We start from the raw sequence: 24173 nt of genomic DNA, 5'->3' as shown, positions 1-24173 counted from the left end.
TTGTATGACCTCGGGGGTTATTTTGTTAGTTTCTTCCGTTATCCTAACTTTTAAATCAGCAATATTGCTTGGTCTATTAAAATATACTTTTGATAGACTGAAATAATCAGGTATTTTCGTATCTGTTCTGCTAAACATTAGGGAAAAAACTTTGAAGATAATAAAATATTAGTCAAAAAGCCAAATAAACAATTGATATGAATTTAGTAGGCTGCTGATATTTAGATATTTAAAGTTACTAAAAGACGTCAGTATAATATTTGTGCGCGTATTATATTTAATTATGGCTCATTTGTCCGAGACTCAAAAAATAGACATTTTAATTATGATTGGTTTTGGTAATAAAACAAGACCTCAAAAGGAGGTTTGTGAAATGTTTAATAATAAATACCCTGGTCAACAAGTTGAAAAGAAGTTTCGTTATACAGGACATGTAAAAATTATTGAAAAATCAGGTAGAAATGGTCAATGGTCAATACTTCTAGAGATTGAGGAAAATCCGCATAAGACACCTCGAAAACTGGCTGCCGTCAATGACGTAAGTAAATCATTTATTTTGAGAGTTTTGCATAAAGAAAAATACCACCCATCAAAGATGATCCCGATAGAAGGCCAGAATTCTGTGAAATGATGATACACAGAATGAACGCAGATTTGCAGTTCATAAACAAAATAGTTTTTTCTGATGAAGCGATGTTTCATTTAAACAAAACGATAAATTTTCAAATGAGATAGATCGATCCATTTACTGCCAACAAGACAGAGCTCTTCCGCATTTTGCACGTATAGTTAGAAATTATTTAAACGAGATTTTTCCCAATAGGTGGATTGGAAAACGTGGAAAGATCGAATGGCCGGCTAGATCCCCGATTGGCCGGCTAGATCCCCGATTTGACTCCTCTCGATTACTTCTTATAGGGTTATTTAAAATTTGAAGTATATTTTAATAGACCAAACCGTATTGCTAATAACCCCCGAGGTCGTACAAAATGTTGTGCGAAAATTCTAAAATCGCCTCGGCTATTGTCAAGAAGTGAATGGTGGTCATTTTGAACATTTAATTTAATTGAAAATTACATTAAAAAATACATTCTAAATATTATGTGACATTATTATCTTCATTTAACCTAAAGTTTTGTGATAGAGACATTATCAAAATTTTACATCTTAAAAATCAATTTTCTCAGTTATGATTGCACCAAACTTAAAAAACTTTATATTTCTGAGCAGAAGACTAAAATCCCTTTCTAACAAGGTGCCACATGACCGCCTTTGTTATTTAAAATTTTCGAGGGGGTGCTTATAATTCAAAGGGCGTGCTGGAAGGGGATAATATTTTCATACTGTAAATTGTCAATTTAAGAATAAAAATCGACCTGTTTCAGGTTTTTTTCAGATAGTACATAATAACGCCAAAAATGAATTTATTCCATACATATGGACCGCATGGTATATAAAAATACTTTGTTGGTTGTACCTAAACGTAATGTAATTTCTTAGTTATTCGTTAAGAAACTCTGCCACTGAATAATATGGTCTTTCAGATAGATAGCCTTTTGTCAATTTACGGAACTTAAGGAAAGAAGTTGTAGTTGCAAAAGGAGATGGTTGTATAATTTTTTTTGCCCAATATAATATAGATTTCTTAACTAACTTCTGGAATATATCGAGCCCTTCCAGGAAAAACATCGTAACCAACAATTTTTCGAATTTTTGATTTTTTATGGAAAATGATCCTAACAACAAGCTTTTTCGTTGACCAAAACATTGTAAGCAAAACGGACACGGTTTTTAATTTAAAAGTAATAATGCATTTTATCGTTACCAACACAAGTCCATATCAATGAAAGTCAAAAAATCGTAACCGTGGGTATAAAAAATCGTTAGGATACTTTTGCATGGTTACGATGTTTTGGACAAAACCCAGTCGAGTCGGGATGTGACAAATTTTCTTGAAAACTTTTCGTATCGGTTAACAAGCCTACACAACATTAAGTTATCGGACTCAACGTTGTCGTTCAAGACAATTCGTTGGTTTAGGAGGGACGTGTGCAGGGGTGAAAATTACCGTTATCGGTTGGTGAATGGTGACCTCATCAAACACACCCGTACAGTATATCCTATGTACAGTGTAGATAAATAAGTTTTAGTAATTTTTGAAAGTTAACAAGTTTTATTATGAATTAATTATTGTTTGTTTTTTATTTTAATCAATACATAAATCGGGTTACCTACAGCGAAAAATGTCACGACGAAAGGTATGTACTTAATCTTTTAAGATTTTAAAATTCATAACGTAACCTAAAATAGTCATTCTTGTTCCTTCTTAAAAAAGGCTGAGTCTACGCAAAGATCAAAAACCATGGAATATTATATTCCATATAACAATGAAAAAGTAAAAGTTTGCCAAAAATTTTTAATTAAAACGCTTGATATTTCCCAAATGACGTTACGATATTAAAATGCCCTAACCAATAACATGACTAAAGAAGACCAAAGGGGAAAAAGAAGCCCTAAAAATAAATTTCATTCTAATCAAGTCTCTTTGGTTAAGGAATACATTAAGCAATTACCGGCTGTTCCTTCGCATTATTATAGGAACAAAAGCAATAAATTATATCTTCCAGACGAGTTTGAGAATATTACAAACTTGTATCTTCTTCTTCAGTGCCTTATCCGGTCCGGACGTTGGCGATCATCAAGGCTATCATGGTTTTGTTGACTACTCTGCGAAACAGCTCCGCTGAGGTCATCCCAAACCATTGTCGGAGATTTTTCAACCACGAGATACGACGGCGTCCCGGTCCTATTCTGCCAAATACTTTACCCTGCATAACAAGTTGAAGAATTCGATATTTTTCTTCGTTCCGCATCACGTGGCCGAGGTACTCAAGCTTTCGTTGTTTAATTAAATTAAGCACTTCTTTTTCTTTTGTCATGCGCTGTAGGACCTCAACGTTGGTGACATGGTCCACATAAGATATTTTTAGTATCCTTCTGTATATCCACATCTCGAAGGCTTCGATTCGTTTTTCAGTGGCTTGCGTCAGTGTCCAGGCTTCAACTCCATATAGTAACACTGGAAGAACGTAGCACCTCACTATCCGCATCTTGGTTCCCAAACTGAGATCACTGCAGCACAGCAAGGATCTCAACTTAATAAATGTAGACCGTGCCATTTCAATTCTCTAATTCTAATCTCTTGAGCGTAGTCCCATTGTACGTTGAGGGTAGTTCCGAGGTAAGTGAATCTGTCGACTCTCTGGATCTCTTCGCTACCTGCCATTAGTGCCCCGGGATCTAAATTTGTACGGCTGACAACCATGAATTTAGTTTTCTTAATATTAAGGTTCAGTCCGTATGATACGCTCACAGTTCGCACTCGGTCTAGTAAGGCCTGCAGATCGTTTAGGCTGGTTGCTAGTAACACAGTGTCATTGGCGTAGCGGATATTATTGATGTATTCACCGTTCACTCGGATTCCGAGTATCGCTTGTAATCTTGTAAACAAACTTGTATCGCTTATACAAAAAATATCTCGTGACTCTGAAAAACTAACTGAAATTGTATCACTCAGTAAATTTCGAAAAGTATTTTGGTCAGATTTTCATAATGGTTTTCATCTGCCAAAGAAAGACACATGTAATCTTTGTGAGAAGATTAAATATCTACCTAGCCTTAAACAAGAGGAAGAAAAGAAGACAGAATCCTACAGGCAATACATTAAAGATAAAGAAAAGTGCCTTGAAATTTTTTTGAAAGACCAAAAGTGTGTAAGCTTTGATCTTGAGAAAGTACTTAATACTCCTCATGGAGAAAGTGTAAATTTATTTTATTGTAGAAAGTACGCATTCTATAATAGAACATTTTATGAGAGCGGCTCTGCAAATGTTTATTGTTACTTGTGGGGTGAATCAGATGCAAAACGAGGCTGCAACGAAATTTGTACAATAGTTTACATGTATTTAAAAAAGAAAGATATTGAAGCCACACATGAAACAATTTACCTATATTGCGACAGCTGTTTCGGACAGAATCGTATGCTCTCCTACTTCATCGAAAGGAGTGCATTTATAAAAAATATAAAAATAACTGTTATTTACAGTTACCGGGGCATACAATGCCCCAGGATACCGTAGACTCTGTGCACGGTAGCATTGAACTTTTCAGCCGTCGCAAAACTATGTGGTCTCCAAGATAATGGCCAACGATTATACGCAATTCAAGAACAAATCCTTTTAACTATGTTACTGAGTCATTGGATTTTTCTAATTTTTTAAATTGGAAAGATTTCGCTGAAACATTAATACCAAATAAATTCAAAATCAACATTAGCAAACTTCGCATAGCCATGTTTAATAAGGATAACCCACAAAGCTTTATTTTAAAGTATGGATTCTTTGACAATAGTGAACTGAAAACTATAAATTTGCAGGAAATCTTAAGAACACACCGTAATCGTAATAGTAACAATACTTAAAAAACTCTGTGATAAGGGTATTATCCCAGCAGAGTTTAAAGATGTCTTTCTTTTATTACCTCATAGTGGTGATATTAGAGACTGCTTGATGGAAACAGATAACGAGGATATAAGTGACGTTGATGTTTGATTATAACTTTTGTTTAATAAATGTATAATTTTCATAATTGCAATTTTTTTCATTGATTCTAATCAAATAAAACACAATTAAAATAAATCTTAAGCAACGTGAATGCTTTAAATTTGAACAAACCAAACATCGTAACCATCTCGACAAAAAGCGTAAGTGACAGTTAGAACAAAAATTTGAAAAACCAAACATCGTAAGTAGCAGTACTATTACAAAAATAAAACATACAACATAATTACCTACTCTTGTTATTTGTAAAGCACACTACCAAATAATATAATATAAAATATTTAACTTTCAATACTGATTGGAACGGATATTAATTAAAAAAAAAACCTCCTCCTGTAAGATTGCACTTTTGCTGGTTACGATGTTTTTCCTAAAAGGGCTCGATATAAAGAGGGAAGAGTTAAAAATCCCGTTATTTTTGAAGTAGCTTCTGCGATGCGTTATTCTACTGAGGTCAAAAAGATACCGTATTGCTCTTTTTTGTAATTTAAAAATAACATCAGATTGGGCAGCTGTACTAGAACCCCAAAAAGGAAGGTCATATCGGAGATGAGACTTGAACAAAGAAAAGTTTGTTATTTTTAAAAATGCTAAATTGATTTCCTTCGAAACAGATCATATTGCATAGCGGGCTGATCGAATTGCATTACGTGATTGATATCAATGCAGATCGATTGATTTGTTTAGAGCAGCAAGTTCAAAAATAAAAATAGCCGTTATGATTGCTAACCTCCGTAGGGAGACGGCACTCTAAAAGAAGAAGAATTGATTTATATATGATTCATGCTGGGTCAAATGACCCCTAAAAATGTCCCTGGGCTTGTAGTCCATATGAAGTTCTTTAATGTTTCTTAAAAAGATTATTTACTTCTACGATGACCCATATAAATTTCCACCAGAAAAACTAAAAAAGCTACCGACCATATAATTGCACATAACTGAAATAGAGGTATGAAGTTCTTTAATGTAGCAGTTGCAGTAGTGTCAATTCTATGTATATTCTTGTTAAAATCAGTTTCCCATTTAGCAATAAAACCACTGCTTATGATTTCAACTAATAAGTCGTTGATTATTTCATATAGCGGAAAACCTTTCCTCATTATAAAATTTACGTTAAAGGGAAGTCTGCCTTTACGTAAACAGTAAATGTTCTTGGCAGTACCATTCTTGATAATATAATTTTTAAAATAATTGGTCAAGCATATGGCAGAATCTTGGTCTACAGTTACATATTTAAGACAAATATTCAAGTCAATGCAAGTGTTTAATCTAGGTTTTATTTTAATAAAAGTTTTATCGTCGATGAGGTTTGCAAACAGTTTTTCTTGAGCAAACATGTAAGCTTTTAAATTATTGTTGTGTATATCCTCGATTGTAGAATATTTTGGCTGGAAATAAGTTCTTGAACTAAAACTGATTAGATGAGTGTTGAGCTGCACAACAAAGAAAAATCCAAAAAAAATAAAGAGTATCAAGAAATATCTAACTTTTGGAGTTCTTGCAGCTACGGGCATGGCACTGCCTAGTAAAAATGAAAAGCTATGCACAAAGTTATTTGCAAAATTCTTATAAATATGGTGTTCTTCCCTGTAGTTTATACTGGACCACCAAATGGACAAAGAAAGCAGTAAGTGAACTAACATCATCAGAAATATGCATTTGATTTCCAATAATTTAAATAAATTTTGAAAATCATCCAATAATGGTACACTCGGAGCACACCAAATCATCGAATCTTGAGTGTAAGAATGGCTCGCATCAAAAAGTATAGTCCACAAATACTCTTTGGGATATCCCCCAATGACAATGTCAGCCGTTTTGTTCTCTAAACTTATAAAGGCACCCTTCACTTCTCCATCAGAAGTAACTTCGCCTAATTCATCAACAGAGGTTTCTTCGTATACCATAGTTAACCTTAATTGGTTAGCTATTATTGACAATAATTCAATTTCTAAACCTTTCAACTGGTTTTCTTCCTTGTATATAAAAGGAGGAGAATTAGCATACTTAACTCTTACAGAGCAATTATTAAATTTTTTAGGTATTCTGTTTTCAAACCAATTAATCTCATACTTGTATTTTCCAAATGAGCACGAATCAATAGCTTTAGCTAAAACTTGAAAATGTTCACCACATTGTCCACTTTTATAGGGACCCCAACTATACACCTGAAAAGTTGTTAATTTTCTTGGATCAACAGTCATTATCACAGAGTGCACAACATTCTCATAGAACATATATTCGGAAACATGCAGTGCGAGGAGAGCTGGATTTCTGAATATCGTCGATGAAACTAAGAGAAATTTGGCATGAGGGTTGAACAATTTTCTTTTTTTCAAACTATCTAGCTGCTTGTGCAGATGAACTCGTGTTCTGAAGTGTAAAATGAAATTTTTAAAGATAGTTTTGTCTTTGCGTCCTTTAGTAGAAGATTTAAAATTTTTTATTACTAATGTAACGTTTTGCAACGCATGTAAACTTGGCAGTGCGTATGTCTCTAAACTAACTATAGCATTAGTTTCTACTAACGGTAAAGAATAATAGACAGTTTGATAATTATCTATAAGGAAACTATTTGTTGCCGACACAACACACTGAGAGAGTGACAGTCGCATATTTATTTTCTCTGTAGTAAACGGTAATAATTCTAATTCGGTTTTTGTAATGAACAATAATATTATACTTAAAATCAACATCGTGAATTAACTCTAGTGAGTGGTGAACAAGAAATTAATACTTTGCATGACTTACATATATTATGTATGAAATAATTATAACTACTACATTTTTGTAGGATGTGTGTAGATTAAGAGATAAAATTCACAGTAGGTAGTTATACAGAGTGGATGATTAGTGTTTAGTAGATGACTTAATGCCAGTGTCGTTACCAATGTTATTACAATCAATGGCGGAGTTTCGTTGATTGAATTGTTTTACTATTTTTTAGGAAGCTATAAAATGGGAAATCAATGTATCAGCGTATGAGTATTAAAGAGAGTGTGGAGTATAAAATATACCGCGTGTTCATAAAGTATGGAAAAGCTTCATTGCTGTACGAGTTGACGACTTTCTATCCAACCAGTACGTGAATGTAGGACCTTCTTCTAAATGTGCCTATCTTCTAGAGATGTTGACGTTAGACCACTCCACTTCCTAAGATTGGCCAGCCAGGATATACGTCTACGTCCAGGGCCTCTCTTATCCTCAATCTTGCCTTGTAGAATCAACTGTAAAAGTCGGTATTTATTATTATGCATGACGTAGTCGAAGTAAGCCAATTTTCTGTTCCTTAAAGTGTTAATAATTTCTTTGTCTTTTCTTAGCCTCTGGAGAATAGTTATATTACTTGTGTATTGGCACCAAATTTCACATACCTCTAATCGTTTTACGACATCTTCTGTAAGGCTCGAGCTTTAATCGTTTTATGACATCTTCTGTAAGGCTCGAGCTTTCTACTCCATAAGGAAGGACATTAAAGACGTAACATCTAAGAATTTTTATGCGTATATTGATACTTAAACATAAGTTGCAGAGAATCTTCCTAAGGCTGTTGAAAGAGCTTCTGGCTTTTTCAATACAAATTTTTATTTCGTAGCTATGATCCAAAGTAACCTTAATATTGCAGCGCAGTAAATAGCATATTTTTTCCATTCTTTCTAACGGTGTGTCGCCTATTGTAATTCGGGCGTTTATATTGGTGTTCTTACTAATGATTATTAGTATTCATCATCATAAGTGGCTCGATCCGTTGTGGATCTTGGCCTGCTCACAAAGAAGTCGCCACTCCTGTCGATTCCTGGCAACTTCCCTCCATCTTCTAACCCCTAGAATCTGTAGGTCTTCTTCCACATCATCAATCCATCTCATTCGTGGTCGTCCTCTGCTTCTTGTGCCCTCTGGTTTTGAAAATGTTCATCTCTTCGTGTATTCGTGATCTGACATCCTAGCAATGTGTCCAACCCATCTAAGTCTCTGCACGAATTTGATTATTAGTATTACTAATGATTATTTTTGTCCTCTTGCTCTTGCAATTTAGTTTTTGGCCGTATTTGTTACATTTTTCTACAACGTTATCCATCATCCTTTGGAGTCCCTGCGCACTATCTGCCAGCAGCACTGTATCGTCTGCATTTTTTTTTTTATTTAAAATTAACGTGTCTCGACAGCTTATGGTCATTGACAAGGGTACAGTTTACAACATTATACATATTTTATATAGGTACAAGAATTTGATATGAACATTTTTTTTATAGAAAGGTTAAAACAATAAAGCTTATCACTATGCACTGTTTATATTAGCCGAATTAAACTTGTTTCTTTTAAAAATCTAAGAACACTGTCAAAACGGTTTGGAACACTGAGAATGTCTTTTAGATTTCCTTTTAGGCTATGCTTGTTTCTGGAAGAATCATACTGGCAGCAGTCCACTATCACGTGTTTGATGGAAAGGACGCTATTATAGTAGTGGCATACTGGAGGGTTTTCTGATGCCATAAGGTATCCATGTGTGAGACGTGTATGCCCTATTCGTAGTCGGTGAATAACTGATTTTTCTTTCCTGTTCATAGAGGAGATATTGACGCGAGATAAGTTGGGTTGAACGTCATGCAGCTTAGTTTTTGTTTTACTCCACAGGTCCGCCCATGAGCTGAGGATTTTTTGTTTTATCAGTATTTTAAGATCCGTATGGATTTGGACCTCTTTGAAGGCTATGTCAGAAGAACATGCTGCTTTAGCGGCTTGGTCTGCTTTTTCGTTTCCCAATATACCAACATGAGATGGAGTCCAGATCATTATGACTTTTATGTTAGCAGAATATAGTTGGTTGCAGATAGTGTGGATTTCCTGGACTAGTGGGTTTTTCGAGAAAATGCATCTTATGGAATGAATCGAGGAAAGAGAATCAGTGCAAATGGCGATTTTTATGCTTTCATTTGAAGTAGGATGGATTGAAGTCTTTAATGCTGCATATCTAATATTGTTTATAAGTTGGCCATTTACAGCAATCCCATCTTCTGATTTGTCCAAGGCTCCCTCAAGATGTTTTCAGAGTATATGTTAAATAATGCCGGTGACAATATACAACCCTGTCTAACTCCTTTTTCGACTGTGAAGATCTCGGACAGTTCATTTTCTAATCGCACTGTTACTTTTTGTTGGAGATATAAGTTTGAGATCAGTCTTATATCCTTACCATCGAGTCCTGATAATTTTAGAATATCGATTAGTTTCCCATGTGGGACTTTATCAAATGCCTTCTCGATATTAATTAAACATGCATACACATCGCAGTTGACATCCCTGCTCTCTGTATTAGAACTTGCAAACTAAAAAGTGCTTCCCTCGTTCCGAGTCCTGCTCTAAATCCAAATTGAACTTCACTCAGGTGTTCTTTTAATTTGGTGTATATGCGCGAGTGAATGGTAGTAAGGAGTACTTTAAGTACATGGCTCATCAAACTAATTAATCTATGTTCTTCACATTTTCTAGCGTTGGCTTTTTTAGAAAGTGGAATGGATATTGACAGATAGTAGCCAGTTTTTGGTAAATAACCAGTCTCGTAGATGTTGTTGAATAACTTCCTAACAGCTGTGATTTGGTGTGCCTCTAATAGCTTTAAAATTTCAACATGTACCTACCTCATCGAGTCCTGGTGATTTCCCATCTTTAATCCGCTTAATGGCCATAGTTACTTCTTCGTTTGTTATTTCTGGGCCGTAGGGATTGTTTATTTCAGTCGGACTTCGCGCTGCATCTTCGAATAATTATTGCATATTTTTTTTCCATCTTCGTAATTTATCTTCAATGGTAGTCAAAATCTGGCCTTCAATGTCTACAACTATGCCTAAATTGGATTGTTTTCTGGTGTTCTGTACCTCTTTAATTTTTTTGTGCATATGAAATCGTCATGTTTGCGTTATAGTGTTTCAATTTCCGTACATTTCTCCGTCAGCCATGCTTATTGTGTTCCTTTTATCTCCTTTAGATGCAACTTTTTGTATTCGTTGTCATTTCTACCTTTTAATTTTCTTCGCTCTTTCATCATCTGCAATATTTTATCTGCCATCCATTCTTACTTCTTTTCTCTTTTTGATTTTAGATATTCATGCGAAATTGTGGTAATAGATATCTTCATTTCGTTCCACTGTTCTTCTATGCCTCTAGTAGTGTCTTCAACTATTTTCGCAAAATTCTTATTAATATCTGTTTTTACTTTTTTCTGGATGTTATTTTCCTTTAGAAGTCTTATATCTATCTTGGGCCACTAGGCCAATGTAGGACCATTAAACGATTTGACGAAACCGGCGGCTTGAACTGTGGTCTCCATGTTATATATGTTTAGTTACTGGGCTCAACATCTTCAAAACATTGCCGGATGTGTCTGCTATTGTTTTTAATTCGTTTGTCAATCACTTCCTTTTTGTTTTATCCGGAGAATTGGAAAAAAATGGAAATATACCGCCTACATGTAACTAAAGGGTTCTTATACGAGGCATGTTTTGTAAGTAAGTACCGTTTTGCGATTCCGCCGCCGCAGCGCTACGGTCGGCGTTCCGCGCATGAGCGCTGGTTACCTACATCTCTTGTCTACGCACTGACGCCATTACACTCTGATTCTACATTGTATACTTGTTTACTGCAGTGTTTAAGATGCCTCCAACAATCGTGAGTCACGCTGATTGTGAAGTACAGGCTGTTATACGATTTCTTAGTGCTAAAGACGTAAAACCGATCGATATTCATCGTGAGATCGTTGAAGTTTACGGACAAAACATTATGAGTGATGGAATGTTAAGGAAATGGGTGAGAGCATTTAAAGATGGCCCACAAATGTGCATGATGAAGAACGGAGTGGGCGTTCTTCGGTCGTTAATGAAAATTTGGTGCAGAAAGTGGACGAAAAGGTGAGAGAAAACAGACGCTTTACAATTTCATCATTGCCCGACTGCTTTCCTCAGTATTCTCGTAGTGTTTTGTATCGCATTGTTACCGAGAACTTGAATTACCGGAAATTGTGTTCACGTTGGGTTCCAAAAATGTTGACGGATTTGCACAAAACCCAACGTTTAGGCAGTGCATTGACTTTCCTTGAGCGGTACCACAGTGTAGGTGAAGATTTTTTAGACCAAATTGTTACTGGTGACGAAACGTGGGTGGCCTACGTCACACCAGAATCGAAACAACAATCCATGGAATGGCGACATTCATCATCACCCAAAAGAGTGAAGTTTAAGCAAACAATTTCTGTCCGGAAAATCATGTGCACAGTTTTTTGGGACAGAAAAGGAGTATTGCTAGTGGAGTTTCTGCCTCGTAATGAGACAATCAATGCAGCGTCTTATTGTGAGACATTGAAAAATCTGCGTCGTGCAATCCAGAACAACAGACGTGGCAAGTTGAGTAAGGGTATCGTTTTGCTGCATGACGATGCCCGTCCAAATGTGGCTAATCAGACCAAAGATCTCATCAAATCATTTAAATGGGAAACTCTAGATCATCCTCCATACAGCCCTGATCTGGCGCCCAGCGACTACCATTTGTTCCAGCACTTGAAGAAAGACCTGGGCGGTCAGCGTCTTCAAGACGATAACGAAGTCAAAACATTTGTGATGCAGTGGTTAACAAGTCAGGAGGCAGAATTTTATCAGGAGGGTATTCAAAAACTGGTGCCATGTTATGACAAGTGCCTCAATATTCACGGAAATTATGTACAAAAGTAGATTAAGATACAGGCTTTCATGTAAAAATAAAATTATTGCCATATCTTTGCACGCCTTTTTTTAATTCCAAAACGGTACTTACTTAAAAAACACGCATCGTATATGCAGATCTAAGAAGATTAACTATTCATTGAATTATAACCTAATTATGTTACCCTGAATTCACGTGACAACTTCAGTTGGCAGAACACGAAGAGTAGAATAATTTATTTTTTCTTTTAGTAACACGTTTAGCGTAGAAAAAATTATGAAAGCTTGTGAAAAAAATTAAGGATCAAGTTTTGTTACAAGAATTGGGTCTGTAGGAATAATTCCTCCTATCGAATCTGCTGAAGCTGATACTGACGAAGATTCAGATTTATCAGGTGACGAAATTGAAGAAAATCCGAATCGCAAGCGATTGTAGACCAAACAGTAAAGTAAATATCTGTTTAGATAAGAAAAATATTGATTTGCCACAGTCTGGTATGTACTTCACAACCTATTGGAAACAAAAAGTGAAAGGTAATTGCATCTTTAAACACTGTTTAGTCTTAACACAAAGTAAACAGTTGGAATTTACCTGCCATTACTGTACTCTCTCGACCATTGCCTATAGATTTTTTGAAAAGCTCGGTAAATTATGCGCTTCAAGCTTTCAAATGTTTTTTAACGATACTCTAATGGAACATATAATTACACAAACTAATCTTTATGCCAGGCAAAAAGAAATGCACATAACTTAAATGTACATAACTTATGGTGAAATTTCTGTCTTCTTGAGAATAATCTTATTGTCTGGTTACCACCAACTGCCGAGTAAGCGGATGTATTGGCAAAATTAACCTGACTTCAAGGTAGCTATAATTGCAGAAGCAATGCGGAGACGTCAATTCAAAGATATATTACGGTATCTACATCTAAATGATAACTCGAAAATAAACACTGACAGGTTGTACAAGGTCCGCCCTTCGTTTGATTATCTAAATATTTCATTCAAGCAAGTACCAGTTGGAAATTCAGTTGTTAGAGATGAGAGCATAGTTCCGTATTATAGATGTCATCCTACAAAACAATTTATAAGGGACAAACTTATTCGTGATACAAATCCGAATGGATTTCCGCGGTTAGTACAATTAAACCTGCTCGTTCTTCTGCTTCTATGTCCCTATATTTTGCCGATCGTCCTTGATCCTCATGTCCACAATTATGATCTATTACCCAGATATATGTTAACTCTGTGGCACCTTAGCGTGAAAAGTGTCCCTGTCTAATTTGAATAGGTGTTGAGGAAGCGTAAACTGAAATATAGTAGGAAGTGTCTGTAACTAACGTCAACCTCTTTTCATTGCATTTTTCTGATAAACAAGATATGTGCTACGAAAATTAAATAAAGAATTAAAAAATGGGGCCTATAAATTACCTACGATAAAACACAATACCTGATCATTGAGATAAATTATAATAAATTACAGAAGATGAATACGGAAATCGAATAAATACAATTATTTAGTATTTCTGCTATCTGAAAAATGTTTGTGACTCAGTATTAGCAGGAAAAAACTTTCAGTTCTTATACTAATTAAATATCAACTTTTATGACGGTGATATCAGATGTGAATATTCCAAACCGTAATACTGTATTACGTATACGATTGTAAAATAGATAAACTACATAATTTCAAATGATACTTCATAATTACGCCTACGTCTATGGCTCAATATAAATTTATCGGTAGATCTTCGTTGACGTCGCTATTACTAAAATTTGTCTTCATATTATGTGCTGTATATACATATTAAAATGTATTTTCTTTATTATCATTATTATAATAACTTTGTTTACATATATTTTTTTATATTTTTCCAGTGTGAAAAATACTTTATAATAAAACAAAAAAGAGAGGTTAAATCTTTGTAAATGGGTATATTTAAAAAACCCTTAAAAGGGCTACATCAAATAACACGAACGTTTTCGGAATAATAATTCCATCATCAGGTTAAAAATGCAGGTTGACATGCCTGAGCCACCAAAATATTAGGGTAAAAACCCTTTAAAATACATAAGGTTAACAAAGATTGTACATAATGTTGTTATTAATATTTAATGTTTAACCCAGTTTAACAGCTGGTAACTCAGTTACCAGCTGAAGTCCGTTTGAAGAGGTTTACTCTCCGGACGCTGGAACTCACTTAAGGCATGGGTGTATGTTACCTAAAGTAAAATTTAATTAAATATTAAACATCAAATATTAATAACAACATTATGTACAATCTTTGTTAACCTTATGTATTTTAAAGGGTTTTTACCCTAATATTTTGGTGCCTCAGGTATGTCAACCTGCATTTTTAACCTGATGATGGAATTATTATTCCGAAAACGTTCGTGTTATTTGATGTAGCCCTTTTAAGGGTTTTTTAAATATACCCATTTACAAAGATTTAACCTCTCTTTTTTGTGATACGTGGTATACAGCCAGCTGCAGGAATTATTTTCCTTGTGGATTTTATAATAAAACATATTTTTTGAGTTTTTTATAAAAACAACGTTGTATAAAATACTATAAAAAATATTACACTGAAAATTAACTAATTTAACACATCTGTACATACCTTTAGACATTGTTTCTGCAACTCTGCAAAGTTCACTCCAAGTAAGTGTATGAGCCTTAAGAAAATCACACAGAGATCCTCTTTCGTGGTAGGCAGTGATCAACCAAAATTCGGTTTGCAAGTTGTCGCCGTGTTTCTCGACTCCTATAAATTGTAGAATGTTTGGATGATCCATGTGAGGTAATTTAAATATATCTTGTTCGGTCAACCATGATTGCTTGTCCTAAAATATACCAAATTATTCAAACTGAAGATTAATTTCTTTAAATTTAGAGAGAATTTTACCTGAATGGGAAATATCTTGACAGCAACTTCCTCTCCCTTAAACTGCGCTTTCCAGACAGCACCAAAACGTCCTCTAGCTTTGATCTCGATCAGCTTGATTGGTCTATTATCCAAAATTGGTGTAGAAGGTGGTAACGGATGAGGCTCAGACGTCGGTAACTTTAAATATTGTAAAACATTAACAAAAATATTCAAATTTAATAATATGCATGCATTAAAATTTGACTGTGCTATCATTAGTTATTTCTTAAATATGCACGTGTTGTTTGAACTATATTACATGCAAATTAACTTGTAGGAATAAATAATTTTTAATATTCATTTCAGGACAATCCCAGTATAGTACGGATACTGGCCTGTACAGAAAAATGTAAGCTTGTGTCGGGTAATATTTCACTTTGATTTCATCGGTAATGTGTTGGTTAAATCGTGGTCTATCTACCGATAGAAAAGGTATTCAGGCATCAAATGTCTAAAAATCAGACAGATAAATGGAAAATAATGTAATAGAAGTTGTAAAAACAGGAGAGAGAATAATGTCTCTGAAATCTGAAATTAATAGTGATGAATGCTATATTTGTAAAAGCTGCGTAAGTTGGTCTGGGTGAGAATGAAAGAAAAATTCTCTACTCAATCAAAGAAGAGAGACATAATAGGTGGTGATTTTAATGCACATGTAGGTCAATCCAAGAGAAGTATGAAGTTATACACTCGCGATCATAAAATCCGGGTCATCTTGAAAATTTCAAGTTTCTTAAATATTTTTGACTCTGGTGCAGCAATAACCTTTTTTTTGGCTAATGTATTTTTTATTTGTCATCAATGTTTGTTTTGAAAGAAAAAAAATGGTTTTTTATTGGTTTTATTGAAAAAAACAGAAAACAAATCAAATTGTTGATAAATCAGACATATGAAAAAAAATGGAAAATGCAGAACGTGGTAAAAAATCAGTGAAATTTCAATGACCTATATCGTGTATTGCCTCCCCTTGCTCTAATAACCTCTTGCAGACGACGGGGCATACTCTCAATTTTTCTCCGGATTACGTGTTGTGGTATGTTATTCCACTCTCTCACTAACAAATCCTTAAGCTCCTGTGCGTTGTTAGGAGGAGGTGTATGGGTTCGAATACATTTTTTCAAATCGTCCCAGAGATGTTCGATGGGATTCAGGTCCGGAGACCTAGCTGGCCAGGGTACCCTCGTAATTCCAACTTCGTCCAAGTATTACATACTGATCCTGGCAACGTGCGGTCGCACGTTGTCCTGCATAAAAACGGCGTTTTCTCCAAGCCCTGCCATATTGGGCATAACATGTTCTTCCGGAATCTCCGTAATGTACCTTCGTGCAGTTATGGACCCATTTTCGATGAAGGGTAATTCTGTGTGGAAGTCGGAAGATATACCTCCCCAAGCCATGACCGAGCCTCCACCAAATGGCATTCTTGGAGCAATGCAAGCTTGTGAAAATCGTGCACCGGTTCTCCTCCAAACTCTTACACGTCCATCGGATCTAATTAGGCAGAAACGGGATTCATCTGAGAATAACACTTTGCTACAATCGTTAATTCCCCAATGCGCGTATTGTCGAGCAAAAGCTAGTCGTGCAACTCGAGGCACCCGGCGAAGTGGCGGTCCTCTAGCCATTACCCGAGAAGATAGTCAAGAAGAACGAAGTCTTCTTCTGACTGTTGCAACACTAAAATTGCGATTTCGTACTTCCTCTAGACGATTTTGATGCATAACCGCAGTTGAGGTCCGGTTTCGTAAAGCCTGAAACACAAGGAAACGGTCATCTAGTGCCTTGGTCGTTCTTCTTCGTCCAGAGCCAGGTCGCCTGGTTAGCAAACTTGCCTCCTGAAAGCGTTGAAGCACTCGTTGAACCGTAGAAAGGCTTACGCCAACAGTTCTTGCGACTTGCCGTTGAGTGTGACCGTCTTTCACAAGTGCAACAATTTGTGCCGTTTTAACAACAGTCAAAGGCATTTTTGTCAAAAAATAAACACAAATAATGGCACTAATAAACACTAATGGTGGCAATAATAACCGTTTGTCCGTTGCATTTGAACAGAAAGTCGAAGTACAAACGAGACATTTAAAACAAGCGGAGTTACAGGTAGCGTTCATTTTGGGAAGTGTGCACTTTACCGCGAAATCGGCACTATTGGAATTCTTTGTTACAAAAGAAACCGCAACAATTCTCAGAAACATGCATTAGTTTGTATTTGTGTTATTATTATTTACGATAAAGCTCGTTAAAAATGAAATATCGGTGATTTTCAAGGTGACCCGGATTTTATGATCGCGAGTGTATATAGAGGATTTTAGCTTTGGAACTAGAAATACTGCTGGAGATATGTTAAAATTAGCAATAACATTAGATATGGCGATTTTTAACACATTCATTGGAAAGTTAACTTATCACATACACAAAAGATAAGAAACAAGGTTTATTAAGGGTCAATATTACTAGAAAAAATTCGCTCAAACATGAAAATACAATTTTTCACGTGAAAAAACTATTTTTCAATTAAGTGTTATTTTTGTGTGTAAAACCTATCGGTGGTACAGTATATTGTTGATGGTGTATATCTAATGAATCATAATACCTTTAGATCTTGTTACTGTGGCAAGAAATCTAGTATTGGTAGAAAATGGCTGCGGACAATGTGAAACTGCAAGAGGAGTCTATCTGCAGACGGCCAGAATCTCAGCGAAATCGAATCACCACCCAAAGAGACGATCGGTTTGTGGTATCCGCAAGTTTGTAGAATAGAAAAGCCTCTGCGGTTTTCCTACGAAATTGACTTTAAGATGTGAAAAATTTTAATTTTGGTGAATGGGTCGTTAGAAGAAGGCTTCGAGCTGCTGGATTATCTTACAGAAAGATGGCTAGAGGCCCACCATTACAACACCGGCATCAGATAGCAAAATTACATTTTGCCCAGACTCACCTCCATTGGAATAATGTAAATCGGAGTAATGTACTGTTTTCAGATTAGTCACGTTTTTGACTCAATGGGTCAGATGGACGTGTCGAGTATGGAGAAGACCCAGGGAAAGATATGCTGCGGCTTGTATTGATGAGCGACTCTCATTTGGCGTAAGTTCCGTTATGGTCTGGACATGAATTACTTCACAAGCATGCAGAGTTAGTCTTCATACAAAATAGCTCCCTTAAGGCTCACAGATACATTATAGAAGTTTTAAATGATCATGTTATGCCTTTCATGACTATTATGGGCGAAACAGAGTTTTCAGAGAATATTTTGATAAAGTGGGAATTAGGCGGTTTGATTGGCCACCAATCAGTCCAGAATGAGTGGGTCCGAAGTTTCCGAAGGCACACACCCGCTCCAAGAACTACTCAGGAGCTATGAGCAAGAATGGGATAACCTCGACCAGAATTTGATCCGTAAGTTAATACAAAGCACGCCTCTTCGCCTAAAAACTGTCCATTTTTTTCCATTAATGGTTAGTTTTAATCATTTTTTTGTTGGTTTCTTAATAATAAGTCGCACTTTGTTTTAAGCGCAAACTTATTGCTTCTCCGAAATAAAGCTCAAAAACCAAAATATCGCTATTAACTCAATGCTGATTATTAAAGTTAGTTTACAAAATACAGTACCAATGGTTGACAACTGCAAATCGAAATTGAGATGGGCTGGCGAATGAAAGATGCATACGCAAGTTAACCGAATGGAGACGAAGAACAGATAAATGAAGCAGAGAAAGACCACCTAGACGATGGCAAGATGATCTGCGAAAGATAAAGAAAAACTGGAACCATACTGCACACGACTGGACGCTCTATATACAAACAGGGGAGGTCTGTGTTTTGCAGTGGACAGGCTGATGATGATGACCTTGAGAAAACATACGATACGAGTTCCTGGAGAACTCAATAAGAAAGGAGTTCCGTGTGAATATGTAAAGATTGTGAGAGAAATGTATGAGGAAGTAACAACTAGTTTTAGGACAGGTGTGGGAGAGACTGATAAATTTCATCTGAAAGTAGGACAGCATCAGGTCTCCGTGCTTAGACCGTATTTTTATTCTTATTAGTGGTGGATCCGATAACAGGAAAACTACAGGTTAACAGGATGTGGTGCTAAATGTATGTTGATGACAGTATTAATGGGAAATACTGAAAGTAAAGACCGAAACAGTGGAGACAAGCTCTCGAAAAAAGGTTTAAAATTGAGAACAAAAACAATGTATTTGGAACGATCATTTAAACGTTATTACAAAATAAGATGATAGGTTTTGATGGTGAAATGATTGTGAAGAGTAATGGTTTTAAATATTTAGGATTGGTATTAGAAAATTGTGGAAGAATGGAGAATACATATCCAAAGGACTTTTTCATCGTTAGGAATTGTGTATACTTCAGACAGGTCTTTCGGCCTCGAAGAACCTTCCAAATTGTAACCTACAGATCTTTGGTGCATCCATGATTTGAATGGATTCCACAAAATTTTTACGAATTTGAAGCAAAATTTGATGCATATTCGTTGCTTATATTCTTCGTCATTTTGAGCGATAACAAAATACCACGAACCCACAATGTAAACAAAAGCTCACTATTACAAAAGACCCTTCCTGTTGGTAAGTGCGGTGTAGGACTATAAACGGTAATTTCTTGAACGCATATTGATTACGCTCGTAGCCTACAGAGAGCGCTATAACGTTTTGGCACGCAGGTTTAATACTTTTGGAAAAGAGCTCGTACTATATGAATTATTATATTCTATTATACTGTATAATTCGTTTATATTAAAATAAAAGCATTATCATAAAGGCTATATAGTTTATTTTAAAAAAAACTACCAGGAGACTGTTTATGGTTTTCATTTTTGCTCATGCTATCGCTCACCTTTGTATAATTATTTTCCAAAGGAAAAATACTTTTTGATTTATGATGCCAAATTATCTGTCTTGGGTTAATGCAGAAATAAGCAGCAATCATCAAGAAATCATCAAAATTTATATTATAGGTACACATAAAACGACAAAAAAAAAGAATTAATACTTTGATGTTGAAGATTCAAAACATGGTATGATATTGATTTTTGTGATGTGAATTTTGTAAACAATAAATGTATATTTTCAATCATTGGTAATTTAAGGTAGTTTTGCAACCTATTTGGCATTATTTAAGTTTCTGACTATATTTTTTAAATTACTATAGCTTCAAATAAGTTGTCTACGGCAGTGTTTCCCAAAGTGGGGGGGTCGCGACCACCTGGGGGGTCGCCATTAGGTACTAGGGGGGTCGCCGAACATTTCCAAAATAAGACAAAAGCACCACTTTGTTAGATCATGTATTTTTATTTTAACAACGCCGTAAATAGAAATTAACAATTAATTATCAGACGAAATATAAAACTAAATATTAAAGTCCGTAAAAATAAAAGAGTAAAACAAAGTCAGATATTATAATCTTAATGAGAGCTATGCGCCTGTTTCTGTGAAACTAATCTTTCAAATCTAGGCTGTGTATTTGAGACACACACAATTATATCATTTTCAAGTACGAGACGATTTCTAACTCTTGTTTTAATGGCAGTCATAGACGAGAAACTTACCTCACACAAATATGATGTTACAAATGGACAAACATTTTACAGCTTCACTCGCCAACTGGGGGTATTCCTGCATCTTTTCGGTCCAAAATTGGTCCGAGTTCTGGGAAAAAAATTGGAGCTTCAACAACGGATTTAGTATCCATCTGCAACTGTCGTAACTGTTTTGAATTTCTTCGGGGAAATAATCACAGAGCTGTTGTTTTAAATTGAGCAAAGTAACATGCATGTCAGCAAAAACTTGTTCAAAATTTGTAGCACTGTAATTGGATACATTTTCCATAATTTCCTGAAGGCACTGGAATGAATCGAGTTGTTTTTTGCCAAGTGAGGTCGACCATAAATCGATTTTTCTTAGAAACGCCTTAATTTTATCTGTGGCTGTAATTATATTAATGTCGCGACCTTGTAAATTACTGTTCAAAATATTTAATTGCTCGAAAATATCAGCAAGGAAACCTAGTTTCAGAAGCCAAATAGGATCGGAAAATTGATTTTCATATGGGGACTTCTCATCTTTCAAATACATTAAAAGCTCTGCTCTTAAGTGAAGTACTCTTTTTAAGACGTTGCCCCTTGAAAGCCACCTTACTTCGGTGTGATAGAGAAGATTTTCAAATAAAGCACCCATGTCTTCGTAAATTTTTCTAAAAATACGGGTCTGCAAAGCTTTTCCTTTAATGGAATTTACAACTTTAATGATGGTCGCAAGAGCTTTGGGCGCAAGAGCTTCTCGATGTAAAAAACAATGTCTCCATTTGGCATTAGGCATTATTTCTTGTAATTTGACGACAAGACCAGATTTATGTCCTGTCATAGCTTTACCACCATCTGTGCATATAGCAATACATTTACCCCAGTCAATATCATATTTACGTGTACGTTTCACAAAAGTGTCGAGTAAACATTTTCCAGTGGTATTGGTCTCCAATGGGGAACAAAATAAAATATCTTCTTGAATCCCATTATTTGTATCATATCTTACAAACGTAATTGGGCACAGTTAGATATATCTGTGGATTCGTCCATTTGAAGAGAGAAGTACGTGCATTTATTAAGATTTTCCACAACTTGCGCTTGAATATCTTCTGCCATATCACTAATTCTTCTTTGGATAGTATTATTTGACAGAGGTATTGTATTTAATTTTGCAGCCTCTCTTTCCCCATACATTATATGTACCATTTCAACAGCTGCTGGAAAAATCAGATTTTCAGCAATTGTGTGCGGATTACTAGTTTTAGCAACACGATAAGCAACTTTATAACTTGCTAATAATGCTTTTTCATTAGTAGTGGTTGCCAAGGGAAAACTGTCTTGCTGTTTGTGAAGGACGTTCAGCTTTCTTTCAAAGAATTCTACGGGCTTGTCTTTTTTATCTGGATGTTTGCTATTTAAATGTCGAAGTAACTTTGATGGCTTCATGCTTTCTTTTGACAAGACTTGTCCACAAATAACAAATACCAAAAAACCATATTTAAGATATTCATCAATGTAGAATCTGTTTTTCTTTTTATTGCTGCTACTGCCACATTCAGACGTAGATGGTTCTGCACTTCTTTTTAAAAACTTATCCATAATTTATAATTTATCGTAGACGTAAATACGTAAACGGGAATACGTAAGTCGTAAAATATTTACTCATTACTCAACACCGCGTTCGCCACCATAGGCTGTTTGGATTCGAACTGAGGTTTCGTTGCGCATCGCCGCTTATATAGCCAAAACGAGGCTACGAGAACGTTCCAGAGTGTCATCTAGTAGCGAGCGCTTTCGCGATTATCATGGAAGAGTTTTGCGATGTAGACACAAGCTAATATGTCGCGGTGTACAATGTGTAGTCGACTTATTATTTATTTTTATTGTAAATGCTATTCTGGCAGAAGTACCTACTACTAATTACTAGTGGGACAGATCGCAATCATTAAAATAATTGTATTAAAATAAAATAATTGTTTTTGATTTAAACTTAAACAGTAAAGTAAAATTAAATTTGAGAAACCATCAGATAATTGTAAATTTGTCACGCTATTTCTGTCAAATAATATTGAAAAAATGAGTGGGGGGAAATTGGGGGGTCGCGAACAAATTTTTTAGCAAAAAGGGGTCGCGGTTTAGATAAGTTTGGGAAACTCTGGTCTACGGAAAACATAAGCACAATATCGTTATATTTATAAACATTCAAGTTATAAAAGTTTACGGAGTTACTTCATTTACTTATAAAAATTTATGAATTAAATTAGCATGCTTAGGCATAAAGCAACTCAAATCAAACTATATACAGTCCCCCAGTTTTATTATAAAACTAGCAACTACCTTAAATAGGTAATAGCCACTTACACCCCACTAGAGGAAAGCAGCATGAAAAATTAAGAAATAAATTATTCAGATTCACTCACTATTTAATTTGCATTAAATATTTTATCAAACTTAAAAATATTAGAGAACCTGTTGTAGTTTTTCCAAAAAAAATACGTAAGATAAGAGTCTCCAACTTTCAAGTTTCATATATTTAGCATTATAAAAATCCCCCCCCCCCCCTTTTTTCCCCATCTTATCAGTTTTGGCGATATTTTTTATAGTTTCTTTTCTATTTTAAGCTCGCTTCTGAAACAAAAAATCTCACCTACGCCTCCCTTTAAAAGTCGATTCAACGACAGTTTCGGGTCCTTGTCTTTCAAAAATTCCCTGATAAAGATACAAGTATAAAGTAGCATACCTCAACTGTAGACAGCCGCATCTAACATCGGGTAAGTTTTTATTTGGTTCAGTTTTTTGTTTTAATTAATTTTAAACGAATTAAATATGTACTTTTGCTAATAATATTTGGTGCCAAATGTATTTTATAATTTTTTTCTGAAAGTTTTGGCTTAGAGAAAAAAAAAACATTCCATATACTGCTTCTACGTTGAAGCCTGATCTGTATAACATAATAAAAGTACATAAACCTCGTTATGTAAAATATGCAATCGATTAAAATTATACGAGCACAAAGACATGATGTATGTAGACTCCCACCATACCATCCCGATTTGAACCCTATTGAAATATTCTTGGGCAGCTTTGAAATTCTATGTTGGTTAAGACTGAGAATTTACTAGAAATGACATTTACGTCAATACAGCAGCAATTTTTTTCAAACATTTTCTGTGAAAGAATGGAAAAAGTCAACGCAATTGAACGTGAGTCAATATCAAAAAAGCCATTGATGTCGTGGATAATAAATATATGATTATCAATGTAGACGAATGTTCAGACAGCGAAGATTTTCAATCAAATGCTGACAGCGAAAACAGCGATTTTGATGTATATTTTTATAAGCTTTTACTACTACCTTTGAAAACAATTTATTTTACCTAAATAGCTTATTGT

General features: G+C 35.1%; 1 protein-coding gene across 3 annotated transcripts in view; it reads right to left on the bottom strand.

Annotated features, from left to right (window-relative positions):
- Positions 1-24173, bottom strand: part of put (activin A receptor type 2 punt) — a 140795-nt gene that overhangs the window by 91143 nt on the left and 25479 nt on the right. For all 3 annotated transcript variants that reach the window (XM_072534545.1, XM_072534543.1, XM_072534542.1), the window contains exons 5-6: positions 15218-15376; positions 14933-15155 (exon numbers count right to left, since the gene is read on the bottom strand). In XM_072534545.1, the coding sequence (XP_072390646.1) occupies positions 14933-15155; positions 15218-15376 (382 nt within the window). The remainder of the gene's footprint in view (positions 1-14932; positions 15156-15217; positions 15377-24173) is intronic.

Source organism: Diabrotica undecimpunctata, chromosome 6 (genome assembly GCF_040954645.1).
Source record: "Diabrotica undecimpunctata isolate CICGRU chromosome 6, icDiaUnde3, whole genome shotgun sequence".
In the NCBI taxonomy this organism is placed as follows: Eukaryota; Metazoa; Arthropoda; class Insecta; order Coleoptera; family Chrysomelidae; genus Diabrotica; species Diabrotica undecimpunctata.
The sequence above is the reverse complement of the archived record's forward strand: the minus strand, read 5'-3'. Positions and strand labels throughout refer to the sequence as shown.